The sequence below is a fragment of the Myxocyprinus asiaticus genome, chromosome 26 (assembly GCF_019703515.2).
Source record: "Myxocyprinus asiaticus isolate MX2 ecotype Aquarium Trade chromosome 26, UBuf_Myxa_2, whole genome shotgun sequence".
Lineage (NCBI taxonomy): Eukaryota > Metazoa > Chordata > Actinopteri > Cypriniformes > Catostomidae > Myxocyprinus > Myxocyprinus asiaticus.
This window is the reverse complement of record NC_059369.1, coordinates 16654381-16670879: the sequence shown is the minus strand read 5'-3', so window position 1 is coordinate 16670879 and position 16499 is coordinate 16654381. Positions and strand designations below refer to the sequence as shown.

At 38.1% G+C, this 16499-nt stretch overlaps 2 protein-coding genes and 1 long non-coding RNA gene across 6 annotated transcripts in view; 2 read left to right on the top strand and 1 right to left on the bottom strand.

Moving 5' to 3' along the window:
• LOC127417294 (uncharacterized) overlaps nucleotides 1-16499 on the bottom strand; it is a 511839-nt gene that overhangs the window by 249871 nt on the left and 245469 nt on the right. The gene's annotated exons all lie outside the window — the stretch shown is intronic.
• The window catches only part of LOC127417291 (protein FAM107B-like), a 212003-nt gene that overhangs the window by 34479 nt on the left and 161025 nt on the right, over nucleotides 1-16499 (top strand). The window lies entirely within an intron of this gene.
• Nucleotides 1-16499, top strand: part of LOC127417280 (homeodomain-interacting protein kinase 2-like) — a 140748-nt gene that overhangs the window by 116946 nt on the left and 7303 nt on the right. For 2 of the 3 annotated variants that reach the window (XM_051657180.1, XM_051657181.1), the window contains 7 exons: nucleotides 2149-2371; nucleotides 2541-2662; nucleotides 10857-10987; nucleotides 12369-12581; nucleotides 12999-13328; nucleotides 14108-14370; nucleotides 16288-16439. In XM_051657180.1, coding sequence (XP_051513140.1) covers nucleotides 2149-2371; nucleotides 2541-2662; nucleotides 10857-10987; nucleotides 12369-12581; nucleotides 12999-13328; nucleotides 14108-14370; nucleotides 16288-16439 — 1434 coding nt within the window. The remainder of the gene's footprint in view (nucleotides 1-2148; nucleotides 2372-2540; nucleotides 2663-10856; nucleotides 10988-12368; nucleotides 12582-12998; nucleotides 13329-14107; nucleotides 14371-16287; nucleotides 16440-16499) is intronic. The other variant, XM_051657182.1, reaches the window with a different exon arrangement.

Genomic DNA, 16499 nt, shown 5'->3' with positions numbered 1-16499 from the left:
AGCGTACAGGAAATCATGGGTAAAACGAAGGGTAAATAAATGGGAACATGGCACATGCCAAACTCGAAACTCATTTCCCATTTGTGAACCACAGCTCAACATATCGATGTTGGAGCATGTGGCTGACCGCTTAGCCGTATCTCTGGCCATTCTTATAATTTATTTAATTATTTATTTTATGTCTCAGTTTATTTATAGGATTAGTAGAGAGAGGACAGGAAATCAAGGGCAAAGAGAGGGGGAATTAGATGGGAACATGCCAAACTTTAACCCACATTTCCCATTTGAGCACTGCAGCTCAACATATCGATGTTGGAGCATGTGTGCCAATCGCTAAGCTATAGATCCGGCTATTCTTATGATTTATTTATTTATTTGCTTTTTGTCTGTTTATTTATAAAATTGTAGAGAGAGGACAGGAAATCACCGGCCTTTTTTTTTCTTTGCTTTTTGTTACAGTATATTTATAGAAATAAGAGAGAGCGGAATGAAAATAATGGTTAAAGAGAGGGGGAATTAGATGGGAACATGACGTATGCCAAACTCGAACCTACATTTCCCATATAAGCACCATGGCTCAACATATCGATGTTGCAGCATGTGTGCTGAACGCTTAGCCATGTGTGCTGACTGCAAAGCCATTGCTCCATTCTTTTTATTTATTTACATTTTGTTTCAGTTTATTTATTGAAATAGTAGAGAGAGCACAGGAAATCATGGGTAAAGAGGGGGGAATTAGATTGTAACATGATGCTGGCCAGATTCAAACCCGCATTTCCCATATGAGCGCCATGGATCAACATATCGATGTTGGAGCATGTGTACTGACCACTAAGCCGATACTCCAAACATTCTTTTTAGTTTTGGCAGATGTGACCACTCAACAGGTTTTCTTTAATGAATGTATTCTATTTCCTCTCTCTGGCAAAGTTATTGCACTCATACTTTTACATTAAGCTTTATTTTTGTCTTGTATGTTCATTATAGCGAGAAAGTGACTAAGATGGAAAGAACTGTACAGTTCTTTCAAAGAACATATTCTGTTCACTCTTCTAGATCGGTGAGAAGGAGTTTGCTTGTTCATCAAACTTCCCCGATGGCACAAATTCCTCATTGATAGATGAATAAACAGATAAATGTGCTGTAGTCAGGCCGAATTAAAAAGCAATGGAGGGGAATTCTAGTGTGGAGGCTTTGAGGAACAGATTGTCTCTCTCCTCACCAGTTAGATCTGTGTGTATATTTAATAATAGCTTTGCACAAAGAGGGATCATTATCTGCTGCTAATGAGACTGAGTAAATTCAATAAGTTGAAGAGTCCTAGCACTGATGGAGACTGTAACACAAGAGCATTGATTGAAGCTTTTTCACCTCCCCTTTTCCTCTTCCCTCTCACTCAATAAGTTATTTCATGAGACATGCCTGAACCCAAATGCAGTCTGAGCACAACAGCATTTCTGTTGATGTTGCAGAACAGTGTTATGGTATTTGGACTGAGAAATGACTCAGAATTTGACTTGAAACATGCTTCTCGTGCTTGCTGCCTGCAGTTGACTTTGTAGGGTTGCCAGGTTGGCATAAAAAAGACAGCCCAATAACTGATCCATACGAGTCCAAAACCGACCCAATAACCAAGCTCAAAATATGCCACTCCCAAAGCAAAAACACAGATTTTATATTATGCATTTTCAGATTTCCTTTCATTTGGAGGTTTACTATGTAAGGCTGCAGCATTACAAAACAATTGCCAAGTTTAACGACTGTCAAGTTCACAACCTTTGGGAAAAAAACAAGCCTGACAAAGCCAACTTCATCACTGCCAGACTGTAACAAGGAACTGAAGAATTAATGTAGTTTGGGTTATAAACCAAACCCTTAACTATGTTTAAAAATTGTCCAATTCCACAGTAAAATAGCATACCTGACAACTCTTGTCTTTGGATTGCATTTTATTTGTACATCTATCTTCGTTTTTTTCTGAAGTGCTTATACAGTATCAACAGTTTATTTTCATCATTTGCTATTATTTGGAATTTTGCCCCATGTCCCTCATTGTGGCTCCACCCACTTCCCATTCACCACACCCACTTCATGCTTTTGTTTGTTTGTCTTTCTTTATTTGTTCGTCGAATCCATCGATTCCTTTAGGCCACCAACCTGGCTCCCTCTTCCACCAGTGCCACCCTTTCCCTTGCCAATCCTGATGTCTCCATACTAAATTATCAATCTGCACTCTACCAGCCTTCTGCGGCCCCTATGGCTGCCGTGGCCCCCAGGACCATGCCCCTCCAGCCTGGTGCGCCCCAACTCTGTGCCGCCCGACCAGATCCCTTCCAGCAGGCTCTTATCGTCTGCCCATCTGGCTTCCAAGGTGGGTACCGTTGTAAACTTGGTTATATACAGTAGCTACATTGCAGATTTAATTGACTCTTGATATACACTATAAATATATATTTGTCCACATAATTTTTGCTATGTAGTGTATCTATATATTATAAAGTTAGCCATCTAATGGCGTTTCCCTTGTTATTTTTTCCCAGGTTTGCAGGCTTCACCCTCTAAACACACTGGCTACTCGGTGCGGATGGAGAATGCGGTTCCTATAGTAACACAGGCCCCCGGAACCCAACCTCTGCAGATCCAGCCAGGCCTTCTGACACAGGTATAGCCAGACATTGCCCCCTTTGCCATAGCCACAAAAAAACCACATGTCCTTTACTAATTACAACCCTCAGACTTTCCCAAATTCACAATTACATCCAAATTTGGCTCCAACGAAGAGCAATTAGCATGACCTACTTTGTTGTAATGATATACGTATAATTCACTCCCCCTTCAACAAAGTCGAGAAGACACTCTCATTTTGTGGCCAACAGATTAATTGAAGCTGGGCTGAATTTATCTCAGTATGCACTGCAAGCAAGTTAAAGGGATAGTTCACCAAAAAATACAAATTCTGTAATCATAAATGTTGTTCTGAACCAGAATGACTTTCTGATGAGCATGACAAAGGTTGGTTTAAATGACATCTGTGGATGCTGAGTGATTTTTCTACCCAATGGAGCCACAAGGCAGATGCCGACAAATTTTAAATTTGAGACTGGGGTACTAGGTTCAGAGCTGCTTAGTTAATTGTAATTTATCCATATTTTTCAAAATGTCATAGCTGAGCTCCTATCGCTGTTTCAAAACTCTACTCTGTTATATACTCTGCCTATGAGCCAAGGACTTTAATGCTGTCTATTTTAGGAATGGGTCACGATGGTCATCTAGTTGTCCAACAATGGACTAGTCGATTTAAGTTCTAGATATTTTTTTTCTTTTAGTTCTGATAATTTATTGTACATTACTTTAATAAGCATGCTGACAGCATGCTGTACTTCAGCTCTTTGACAGTTTTCACAGTAAAACCTTTTAAGAAGTTGTAGTTACATGTGCAGACTGACATCTTTATCCACTGCATCAGGACTCAGGAATTTTTGAGCATCACACGCCATGAGCGCTGCATTTTTAAGAAACGGTTTAAGTTAAAAAAGTAGTTATACTTTAAAAAGTGCAACATCTGCATTCTGTTCCATTTCATTGCGCCCTGTCTAGGTGTTTTTGAATGCGAGATTGTGTCTTGTAAAAGCTCCCTAAGAAATGCGTCTGGCCGATCATTAGTCAACTAGTTAAAGCAACCCACTGACTAGTAGATTTTAATAATATGTAGTTTTCCATGACCCTTGTCTTTTTTGTTCCTCACATTTAGGAGACAAAAACATTTGAATGCCAGTGCTGATTAACAGTGATTTTCCAGATTAAAATTGGAGATACATTTCCCTCTTTTCTCTCTTAATTCTTTATGCTTCAGGGCCTCAGCTGCCCCCCTCAACCCAATCACTCAGACCACATCACTCTTGGTGCCAGTGGAGTGGGTCTCTAGAAGGCCACAGCTTTTATCTGGAACAGGAATGCAGAAAATGTGAAAACAATTGGCAAGGGAGCAGCAGTGCTTTCGGAGCCCTGGGGGTGACAAAAGGCTTTCACCCCGCAAGGGTAGAAAAGATGTTAGAGGGGGTTAGTCACAGAGATACATGGAAAACTCAACTCTATCTGGGTTACCATTCCAGGGCAGACGGTACAATTACACAACCCAACCCAGAGTGAAAAAGGAGGATGCAAAGTATCAGGAATGTAGGCAAAGGGCTTTAGGGACAGAGTTTTGATGGAAATATTTGTGTCACTGTTTACATTGGTGGAAAAAGGATCTAAAGGAAGTAAATCGGATGCTAAATGCAAGTGCATTTCCTTTGTCAAATGAATGTAGGACAGATCAACTGTAAAAGGGTTTTGTCTCAATTAATATAACTTCTTGTGAAATGAAAGACATTATAGGTTTTAACGTTCAAATGACAATGCTTTGCAAACAAAATGCCATTTTCTAGCAATCCATTGCAACATTTGGTTCTAGTGCAGCACTAAAAATTAATGGAAATGTTTAAAAGTGGTGTAAAAGTCAAGTCAATTTTTTTAGTTTTGCTAAGATCCAGGGAATCTGTATCATCAGCTAGACATTGCTCTTTATGAGTGCAGTCTCTATAACAATGTTTAAAAAGAAGCCATTATCCAGTAATCAAGAACAACTAGAAAAGTCATGGAATTTCATTAGTCAAAATAATTGTTTTTACTCATATTCCCCATCACCCTACCCTGTCTCTTTAGTTTGAGTGCTGTGGTCCATGCCAGTGGTCCAATAAATAGACACGCAGATGGTTTTAAAGGAACAATTCATTAGTTGTACATTAAACTGCTAATCAGTAAAGCTGCATTAAACTATTAGAGCTGTACACAGTCTTCTTCAAGCTCACATCTCTGGGAAAATTATGCCTGGCACTCCCCGCAATCCTCAGCAGCCATACAAAGCAGCCCATCACATAGCCTCTGAATGGGGCCCCTGAATTATAGTCGGAGCTGATTTGGAAAATGTCTAACACTTCAGCACACTGCCTGGGAGATGCCACATCTCTTTAGGGTCAGTCCATCTCAAGTTGTCCAATAATTGTAAAGTTGGTTGCTTGACCATTTTTAATTTTCCTTTTTTATTTTTACTTTTTGATTACCTCTATGTATTGGTATTGCAAAACCACCAGTTTTTTATTTTTATTGTACTTGGTTTATCCATGATGGCCATCTTTGTGTCATGGCACACAACAAGTTTTGGTTATACAGCTGTTTATGGAAACTTCAGTATCTCAGCTCAGGGTGGTCCTAGCTCTTTGGAACAAAAACTGATCTCTAGAGCACATTACGAGGTACATGGACATATATAAACATTTTGCACATTCTTGTTCCTTAGACTTAGTCCTAATGTAATGCTCAAGATTGCTCAAAGTTCCACATTTAGGGTCAATTTATAATGGGAAAGGTTCGAGTCTCAGTCTTAAATTTTTTAGGGTGTACTTAGGTAAGTATAGTGTGCATGCAGAACATTTCAGGTTTGAGAGTTCTCTTTTTTTTTTTTTATGGGGGCGAGAAATTGCTATTTTTTTTAAATTCCCCTCACTTTTGGGTTGAATATCTCTGGTGGGGGACTAGATAGGAACCTGAAATTTTCACAGAAATAAGTCCTCTATAGTAGCATTATGCTGAGTTTGAGTCTGGTTACAGAGCTAGGGCTAGTAGAAATCTGGGGAAAAACCTACATTATTCATGCATTTTGAGAAATGAACAAATGTAATATAAGCATAACAAATATAAAAATGAACAGTATTTTACATGTTTACGTGTATATGTTTCATTAGAAGCTGTGAGATTTCCTCACTCAGTCTCTCTGAAATGTTGTAGGAGTGTCCGGTGACAGTAGTCAATTTGGCAGGTGTCAGTTTTCTGAGAACATTGTTCATGCCACACTTTGTCCTCAGTAGACATTTTGAATGATGTTCTTGGTCCAGGTGGGTTAAAAATCTGATGTCCTCAGCCAATGGTGTGTCTTTAACGCATTTAGTTTCTCAGCCAGAGAAACAGAGAATACGTCCCTAGGGAGAACTACAGTGATCATATCTGCTCTGTCAGTCATAACCCACTGCTTAATGGTGATGTTATCAGGAAGTGTGTCATCTTTGTCTGACTCTTCAAGCATCTGCTGTAAGGCCTCTATACCTGGACACTGGTCACACTTGTTGAGCATGCAGTCATTACTGTTTATGTCACAGACTAGAAGTTCCAGCAGGTCCTTGTAGTTCACATTTAGCTTTGCTGACTCAACCATCAGCTTGATGTTCTGATGTTGTGTGCAGACACAGACAGTGTGAGTTCCAGATGCTCCTGCCAGCACACACCATTTTGGCCTCAGTTCACAAAATGTTGATCTCCCTATCTTTAACTCTGGGTGCTGATTTTTAAACTCCACATACAGTTCTTTAAATTTACTTAAAACTAAACGCTTTTGTTTATGAACTTTTTGAAGAACCTGTGATAGATCATGCTTCACTGTTGCCAATATCAAAAGTAGTAACATTTTAGACCTCACTAACAAGTATAAGCTGTTGTATGTAAATCATAAACATAATTACTGTAAAATACTGTTCATTTTTTATATTTGTTATGCTTATATTACATCTGTTCATTTCTCAAAATGCATGACTAAAGTAAGCTTTTCCCCAGAAACAAGTAACCAGTGCAATCTCAAACTCAGCAGAATGCTACTGTTGAGGACTTATTTCTTTCTCACCCCCATAAAAATAATAATAAGAGAAGTCTCAAACCTGAAATGTTCTACATGCACACTATACTTACATAGGTACCCCCTAAAAAATTAAGACTGAGACTCGAACCTTTCCCATTATAAATTGACCCTAAAATTGGAACTTTGAGCAATCTTGAGCATTACATTAGGACTTAAGTTCTAAGTCTAAGGAACAAGAATGTGCAAAATGTTTATATATGTACATGTACCTTGTAATGTGCTCTTGAGATCAGTTTTTGTTCCAAAGCAGAGGTATTGAGGTTTCCATAAACAGCTGTATAACCAAAATTAGTTGTGTGCCATGACACAAAGATGGCCATTGTGGTTAAACCTATTAAAATAAAAATAAAAACTGGTGGTTTTGCAATACCAATACATAGAGGTAATCACTTAAAAAAAAAAAAGGAAAATTAAAAATGGTCAAGCAACCTGTATTGGACCACTTGAGATGGACTGACCTTTTATTAAAGCACGCTCTTATCTTTTACACAGGCAGGAGCCAAGGCAGTAGTAGGGCCCCATCTCAGGCCTTCATCTAGATACTGGTGCCAAGGAATCTAGGGAGGGACATACAAAAAAAAGTTGGGAAAGCTTTTTGTTATTCTACAGGGGGATCTTTTTCATCTTCTATAATTTTCTGGTGATTTTATTTATCAAAGCTGGCCTGTTCATGTTTTTATTTTCAAACCAACAGAATCATTTGTAATTTTGAGGATCAACCACAACATTAAAACCACTTGCCTAATATTGTGTAGGTCCCTCTTGTGCCGCACCAACAGCACCAACCCACATCACAGAATAGCATTCTGAGGTGATATTCTTCTCACCACAATTGTACAGAGCGCTTATCTGTGTTACCGTAGACTTTGTAATTTTGAACCAGTCTGGCCATTCTCTGTTGACCTCTCTCATCAACAAGGTGTTTCTGTCCATAGAACTGCTGCTCACCGAATGTTGCCAGTGTCAGACTGGTGCCAGTCGGGCTGGTTTGAGTATTTCTGTAACTGCTGATCTCCTGGGATTTTCACGCACAACAGTCTCTAGAATTTACTCAGAATGGTGCCAAAAACAAAAAAACATCCAGTGAGCAGCAGTTCTGTGGACAGAAACACCTTGTTGATGAGAGAGGTCAAAGGAGAAAGACCAGACTGATTCTAACTCAGATAACCACTCTGTACAATTGTGGTGAGAAGAATATCATCTCAGAAAGCTATTCTGAGATGTGGGTTGGAGCTGTTTTGGCGGCACAAGGGGGAGCTACACAATATTTGGCTGGTGGTTATAATGTTGTGGCTGATCGATGTATGTCTTCTGTGAATATTTCATTAAATGAAGTTTCTTGTATCTAGGCCTTGAATGCTGACAGTACTCTATCTTGAATAACTAAATAACCCCTTTGGTGGCTGTGTGGCACAGTTTAGCACTTACTAGCGGTAATTTCTCCAAATAGCTGTGTCCTTTTTCTCCTCTCTTAAAATACATGAATGCAGTACCCTGGCCTCTTTAGTTATGCCGTAGCCCTGTGACTAGATGTAGCTGGTAGAGCATTGTGCTCGCAACATCAAGTTCATGGATTCGATTAGCTTTGGATGAAAGCATCTGCCAAATGCATAAATGTAAATGTAAATGTTCTAGGCTACAATGCATTCACACTGACAGCGAATAAATCGCTGGAGTTCGGTAAGTCTCAGTGCTGAAGGGCCCTAGTAGGCAGGTCATTCTATAATTGCCGGCACATTTCATGTCCGTGGGATATATATTTAATCAATTTTCATTAATATATAGCACCAATGCTTATTTTCTAAGTACATAAATATATTTTTCCAACATACATCATCATTTGTTGGAAAAGTCATCTCTTTTGTTCAAATAGGAGTATATGACATGAAACCTTGGTATTCAGCTGGCTGAATTTGTAGAGTTGGTCACTCTACTTTGCAAATATGCATGAAAATTACCTCAAACATAAATTATTTTGATACTACTGCCTTTATATAGATTAGATCATTAAAACATGTAATGCACTACAAAAAGTACTAAGTTATTATTGTGATATACCTAATAATGTCCAAAAAAATCATTGTCAACTAAGTCACCAATCTGAAAAAAAAAACAAAAAAAAAAACCCACTTCGAAAAGGAACAGTTTGCCCAGTATCACATGACTTGCACAACATGGTGTAATTTCCTCAGGAAACACAAGGATGAAGGACTTAAAATTATGTTAATTCTCTTTTACCCAAATATTTGTTTAAAAGCCAAGCCTGGGTCAAGAGTGGATTAATTGACTGTCAACAGTTTTACTCAAGTATTATCAATTTAAACCTTTACAAGAAACAATGACAAAAAAAAAAGATTTCCAAAGATACCATGTGCTCAGTAGTTCTAGTTCTATGTTGATTAAAGACCTAAAATGTAAAAAAAAAAAAAAAAGTCAACAATGTTACCCATTAAAGGCAAAGTAGTGGACAATTGGTAACATAGTTGACATTTTAAGCCCATTCTACACATATTAAGAGGTTTTTTTAATGTTCAATTTAAAAATAATAAATTTGTCAAATAAAATTTAAAGGAGTTACTGAACATAAGCTTAGCAGTCATTTTGAACATTTTAAAATCATGTTCAGTTCCATAACTTTAAAACAATGTTTTGATGAAATAATAAATAAAAAAGAGCATTGTCATAATTGTAACCTGTGAAATATTATCCCTTGCTCATTTTGCTACTGTACTTTCTCATGTTCAGTCAACTGTGTTACCTATTCCTGGTTGTTGATAATTCTTGGTATTTTCCTAAATTGAACAAAATTACTTAATTTGTCAGTAACACGGTTGACAAATTAAGCCACTGACATGCTTCTTAAGAAAAATATCCAAAATGAGCCTACCCTGTTTGCCAAATAGCAAATATATTGAATATTAAGGGTGCTTTGTAAGATCATAATTGTGTTTTGGGGTAAACCTTTAAATTTTTTCTTCTAACTATCAAATACCTAATGAACCCCTAATTATATAATGACCCAGGTGTTTCTACTTGCCTGCAGCATTCAACTGCATCAGGAGGCAAATTACATTAGTGTCACTTATTACATTTACGTTCGCAGTTATAATCAAGTTACAGCAGGTTTTTGCCTTGTCAAGCCAAAGTCTTCATCTGTCTGTCCAAGTAGAGGTGACACAATGGGTAATAGAATATTTGCAGAAATGACAATAAATATGGTGAGTGAAAAACAGATTACAAATAATTTTTCTTTCCGAATTTTCTCCGAATAATGTGTATATATACTAGACGATGCCGAGTTACAGTCGCATTATCTAGGTCTGTTAGTCTGACTTTGCCAAAATCTAACTGATTTCAGACAGACTCAAGTGTTTATATGACAGTTTAAAAAGACCAATTACAGTTTTAGTCTAAACTTTCAAAGTGCATGTAAACATACTGACTCTCTGCACTCCCACTGGTTGTTGGCACATCACATCGCTGCTTATTTGAACTCTGCTCAACTTTGTTGTATCACCAGTGATAACTGTGGCTAACTCAATATAAATCAGTAATAACTCTTATTGAAATTACTTTAAGGTACACTCAGTAACTTTTTTGTTTGTCTCATCTTTGACTTACATTGGCACCTAGTGGTGTGGAGGCAGCATCTTTCAAATGCAATAGTTTTCAGTTACAGGTGCCATTGTAGAAATTCACAGTCAGCCATGATTAATTTAATCCAAGAGTGAAATTGTCCTTTAAAAGGGAGGTTACTGTGATTAAGCGAGCAGTATTCGGCTGGTCAGGTGATCTAACATGGCAGCCCCCATGTAATAAAACAGATTTTATAAGGTTACTGAAATGACTAGAGTGTTCATCTCATGTGAGTGCTCATGATTTTATACATATGTTTCAAAGTTACTATTAATTTCTTTGGGAGTAAAATATTTTTAATGAAAAAAAGTGCATCTTTAATGGATGTCTAATGATTTCTGGTCGTTTTGTCACTACAAATGGTTGTCAGTGCAAACGCCCATTAATGGATCTCCATAAGAGCAGAAACAGATGACTTTGGTAGTAACCCTTTCTTTATCTGTCTGTCTCTTTCTCTCTTCCTAATCCCTTTCCCTCTACCCTGACTCCGCAGCAGGCCTGGCCGTCTGGCCCACAACAGATCCTCCTACACCCGGCATGGCAGCAGCTCACACACACATCCGTGCAACATGCCACCGTCATTCCAGACTCCATGACCAGCTCGCAGCCTCTGGCCAACTGGAGGTGAGATGCCACCATACCCTCATTGCTAAAGAGGACAATTATGCAGTCATATGTACAAGAACTTGCTACTGTACATAGGGCATCCTGTTTCCTCTTTGACCTTTCGAGCAAAGGGAGACCGATTTTTTTTAGCTTATCTGGTTCAGTTTCATTGTGGTTAATAGGGACATAAAATAAATTATATCCTCACAAATGCCAACTAAAAAAGGCATTTATCATTTACACATGCATGCTGATTCTAAACAGGTCTTGTGGAGCTTAAAAGATCTGTATTAATGATATCTTGACTGGTGATCCATATAGTTCATGGCAGTTTGGTAGCGCAAGACTGTGTTTTAATACTATCCTAGATTATGGACAAAGGAGATTGAATTATCTAGGTTGCTTAGTATGCAAATGCACCTACAAAGCCAATGTGCCTTTGAATTATTCATTTAGAATGAAGTAAAAGAATATTTAAGTCTGATACTCTGGTTCAGCATATTGTATTTTTAAATTAATTTAGAATTCATGTTGAATTCTCGTATTCAAGGCGTTCTTGTTTCAGGTCAGTGTGTGCAGTAGCGCCTCTCAGGCTTGGGACAGGTTAATGGAGTCAGATTGTGCTGACCTGCACGGCTTGGGTGTATTACAGATAAATTTGTGCTGATATCTGCACATCATCACTTCAGCGCCTTAAGCTCAGCCTGCAAGTCTCGGTAGTCCTGAGACAGTCCTGTTGGAAAAGTGTCGCACTTTGACTGCAGAGTGAGGAACTTCTCCTCTGAGATCCACTGCCGCTCTTTATGCACTGTTTACTGCAGTCACTGCTGCCTCCTCTGTCCAAATATTGCATTGCATTTATTCTTCATTTAGAAGCTGTTGTAGAAGATGGGATACAGAACTATATTCCCTAATAAAATTAATAAGTTTAGACCTGCATCAAACAGGTTTTCACAGAGCTTCTTCTTAGTGTTGGGGAAGCAACCTTAAAACTGTACCTACATGCTACTCATAATTTAAAGTAGTTTTACTATAATCAACCTACTCTTTTTGAAAACTAGCTACACTACAAGTTACTAACAAAATTTCCTGTATTTCTGTATTATATTCTGTATTTCTTTGGCTCAAAAATGAGGGGTTTTGAATAAATGTCTCCAAAAGGATGTCAACATTAAACATTACATTATGTCAAAAACATTACGAACAGCAACATTTGGCTAGCTAAATATTTTATTTACTAGATATTGTATGCAGTTTTGCCTCTCAGGTGAATTTATCTTGTAATGATGTTTAGATACTTTTACTGGAACAACAAAAGATACTGAGTAAGAACAGGATTTTTGTACTGTGTTTAAATACACTATTTATAGGAGGCTTAATTTAGTTTGTTTTGTTTCAGGAATTCACATCCCCATGGCAGCCATTACAATCCCATTATGCAGCAGCCGGCTTTACTGGCGGGTCGCGTCACCCTGCCCTCTCAGCAACCTCTCAATGTGGGCGTGGCCCATGTCATGAGACAGCCATCAAACAATAACTCCTCCTCCAAAAAGAACAAGCAGCACCAGATGAACAATAGGTCAGCCAACACAAACAACAATGAACTTTGGAGGTACATGTACCATTGTACAGTGTTGGTATCAGATGGTAATATATATCAGGCATGGTATTTACATAGTACTTGAAGGTACTTTAATGAATACCATGGTATTACTACGGTACATGTCAAAAAAAAAAAGAAAATGGCGTACCAGTTGGTCATATTCATATACCATGGTATTCACATAGTACTTCAAAAAACTTTCTTAGAATACCATGGTATTACTTGAGTACATGTCCAAAAATATGTGGTATCAGATTGAAATATTCATATGGTATTTACATGGCATTTCAAGGTACCTTAAACGAATGCCATTGTATTACTATGGTACATGTTTATTAAATATGGTATCAGATGCAAATGTCTGTTGTTTAACAGCATAAGAATAAAAAGAACAGATTTGAACTGATATTCTTCACTCTATCATAGGAACCTTTCAGCGTACGACGTGTCCTCCACCCAGGTGGTGGCATCACCTCAACGATCCAAGCGAGTGAAGGAAAACACCCCTCCACGCTGCGCTGTTGTTCAGAACGGGCCATCCTCTACCTGCGCCCCATCACAGACCTGCGGGGGTGGAGGAGGAGGGGGATGGGGGGGAGAGCAGGCATCTAGCACCACTCGAGATCACCAGGGCCAGCACAACCTGCCGCGCCACACCATCATCATCCCAGACACCCCGAGCCCAGCCGTCAGTATCATCACCATCAGCAGTGACACAGATGAGGAGGATGACCACAAACAGCCCACTAACACCAGGTCAGCACAAAGAAAACTTAACACCTTGAAGTACATGTAATGTTGTCCCGGGCTCTTTTACAAGTGGGGGACCTCTAAGGTCCGTTTTGGTGTAGCTTACTCATTGGCCACCGCAGTAGTACAAATTTTGTCCTGGTTCCCATGAATTTAAACAATGGCCCTTTGCAAGGACAATGTGAAACAATATTTTAACCACAATTAACTTCTGTAATGTGACATATTTTGAGAAATTTTGAGAAGGACGACCACAAACACAAACACAATGACCCGAAAAAAACAAAAACACAATATTCAGCGGGAAATAATGTATGCCAAGTATTCATCCATCAGGATTTCATTGGATTTTGTATATGTTCGTTTTTTTTTATATTTTTCTTAGCCTGTACGGTTGAGGTTATATTAAAATAATAATTTCAAAGGTTCAAAGTTATTACATTCTAATGAAAGCTTTAAGGTCAACATTTGTTTTTATGGAATAAAGTACACTGATGAATCATGCACAGTAAGACCAGGGATATAAGGTAAACAGAGTCCATTTTGATTTCATGTTGTCTCTAAAATGCCTACTCAGCACAGGGAAAATAAAGAATAATCCTTTAAAATTAACATCTGTTTGGGAAATTTAAGGTTTTAGCTAACAAATATTGCAGTATGAAGGATGATTACACCAACAATGTTTAAATAAATTTATCATATGCCCCAGAGGGGCCAGATTCAGATGCAATGAATCACACTGCTACTATAAGCAGTAGTGATTCACCTGTTTATTTTCTCGACAGCACGTCATCCAAACATAGGAAGAATGTGATCAGCTGTGTGACGGTCCATGATTCCCCTGACTCTGACTCCAGCAACACCAGCCCTTATGCTGTGGAGTCTCGGCTTAATGGCGCCAACGCCAACGGCTATGACTCCAAAGGTGCAGTCTTGGACAACTACAGCAACGGAAACCCCCGCACCATCATCATCCCCCCTCTCAAGAGCCAGAATGGCGAGAACATGGGAGAGTGTGATAGACTGTTGCCTGGTGAGACACGAGAAGGTCTGATAAGATGATAGAGAAAGAGGGATATCTGGCAGGGCCTGAATCTAGAACCAATTTAATGTGACAGCACAATGCTGACTTGACTAGATGTCTGTGCTATTGCAAAAGCTAAGGCCAGTGTTGGGTAGTAATGGACTACATATAATCTGGATTATGTAATCAAACAAAAAAATATGGTACTTGTAATTAGATTACATTACATTTTGAAATCAGATAGCAGTTACTTCAAGGATTACATGAATACATACTGATTACATTACAGCACAATAACTAGTGTGCAATTCACTGACTGCCCTATGTACATTGAAGACAGTGCTGTCCTGTTCCTCATTTGACTACTTACAAAAATAGCTTGACTTTCAAAGAGACACAGGGAAAAAAAACTGCAATGCACTCTTTGCCATACAAAAATGTATGTCTTATATCCATTGAAAAATATTATCCAAAAGTAATCAGATTAGATTACCTAAAGTGTGTTATCCAAAATATGAATTTACTGATTACATTTCCGTGGTGTAATTTTAATCTGTACCAGATTGCATTTCAGAAGTAATCTACCCAACATTAAATTTAGAGAGGTAATTTAAAGTACTGTTTAAATCTGTTAATATTTGTCAAAGAGAAAATTGTATGACAATGCACTGAGCTTTTTACACAGCTCTCTGGAATACCTTGGTCAAATGCAGCATTTTACTGTCAAATATTTTTTCATAATGACTGTATAATGACTGGTAAACTGTATAATTGAGAGTTCTCCCAGGCAACCAATTTCCTACATAGATGTGCTAGTTTTGTGATATGCAATATCCTTCGTATCATACTTCAGTCTCTTTCTAAAACAAACTTTCTTGTCCATTTATTTATTTATTTGCAAAGTAATGTTAGAAGCAGGATAATGTATAGCCAGTCAGTCATTATCACAAAATAAACTTCTTCAGGGTGATAAAAGACACCATGTTGGAGTTTATTTTATAATTATACCATGGTCTATTCAAATACTAGATTCTGATTGGCTGGAATGCGTGTGTTAAAACTGTTTAATGCACAGGTAGTTTCAGTTAGTTTTAATCACTATTCTGTATAAATGCGCATACTCTGCAGCCCTCCGTAATGAGACATTGCGAGAGATTTATGCCTCTGTTCAAGCTACCTCTGGACGCAAATATAGTGTTGAATGTCTGATGAGTTTCAGAGTGGGGATTAACCGTCACATCACAAAACACAACATTATCATGCAACGCCGTCTTTAAATCAACTGTGCTACAAGAAGAAAAGAAAAATGAAAGAGACACCAGCGTTCATCAGCCTCACTGAGTCCGACCTGGAGATAATCAGGAAAGCATCACCAGTTTTAATTACTGAAAATAACAGTAATTTAATGTTACATGTTCTTTGACGTGTCAACTCTTTTACATTATGTGGCTATTATTATTTCTGGATTTTGCAATCAAATTCACAGTTTTACAGAGTGTGTGTCTCCCAAAAAACTCTTGTCCATTTAATTAATTCAAATAAATGTAATATTAATCGCACTACTTTATCTCTGTCTGATTTAGAACGGGCAGAACTCTAGATCTAATGACCCATAAATAAAGTTAACTGTTATTTTTATTATTCCAGTCGAAATTTGCACTGCAAAAATCAATGACAGCTTTAACTAATCAATGCTGGCAAGTGACCATGGTATAAGCAGGATAATCCATGGCTAGGTGTGCATTAAACAGTTTAAATGCACTTCACAGAGGCAACCACGTCATGCATTAAAATAGTTTTTGCACGCCTAGCTGTCGATTACTCCTTACTTGTAGTTGACTGTACATTAGGCATTATTTAAATAAGTAACCTTGTAATCCCTGTATTGGTATGTTATTTATAAAAGAGGAAGTTTGTAATGTGTTTTATCAATTGCAACAGATACAGTGAACTCCACCTACAAGTTCAAGAGCTCCAATGGAGGTTTTTCTGGCAACAACCATTTGTCAGGGGGCATGGCTGGAGGCGGGTCATACCGGCAGCAGCGTTCAGGGCCACACCCCTTTCAGCAGCAACCTCTAAATCTAAGCCAGGTATTTCACAACAGTCTTTTGGGTCTGCTTCCTTGTTTTGTGTATTAATCTATAAAACCA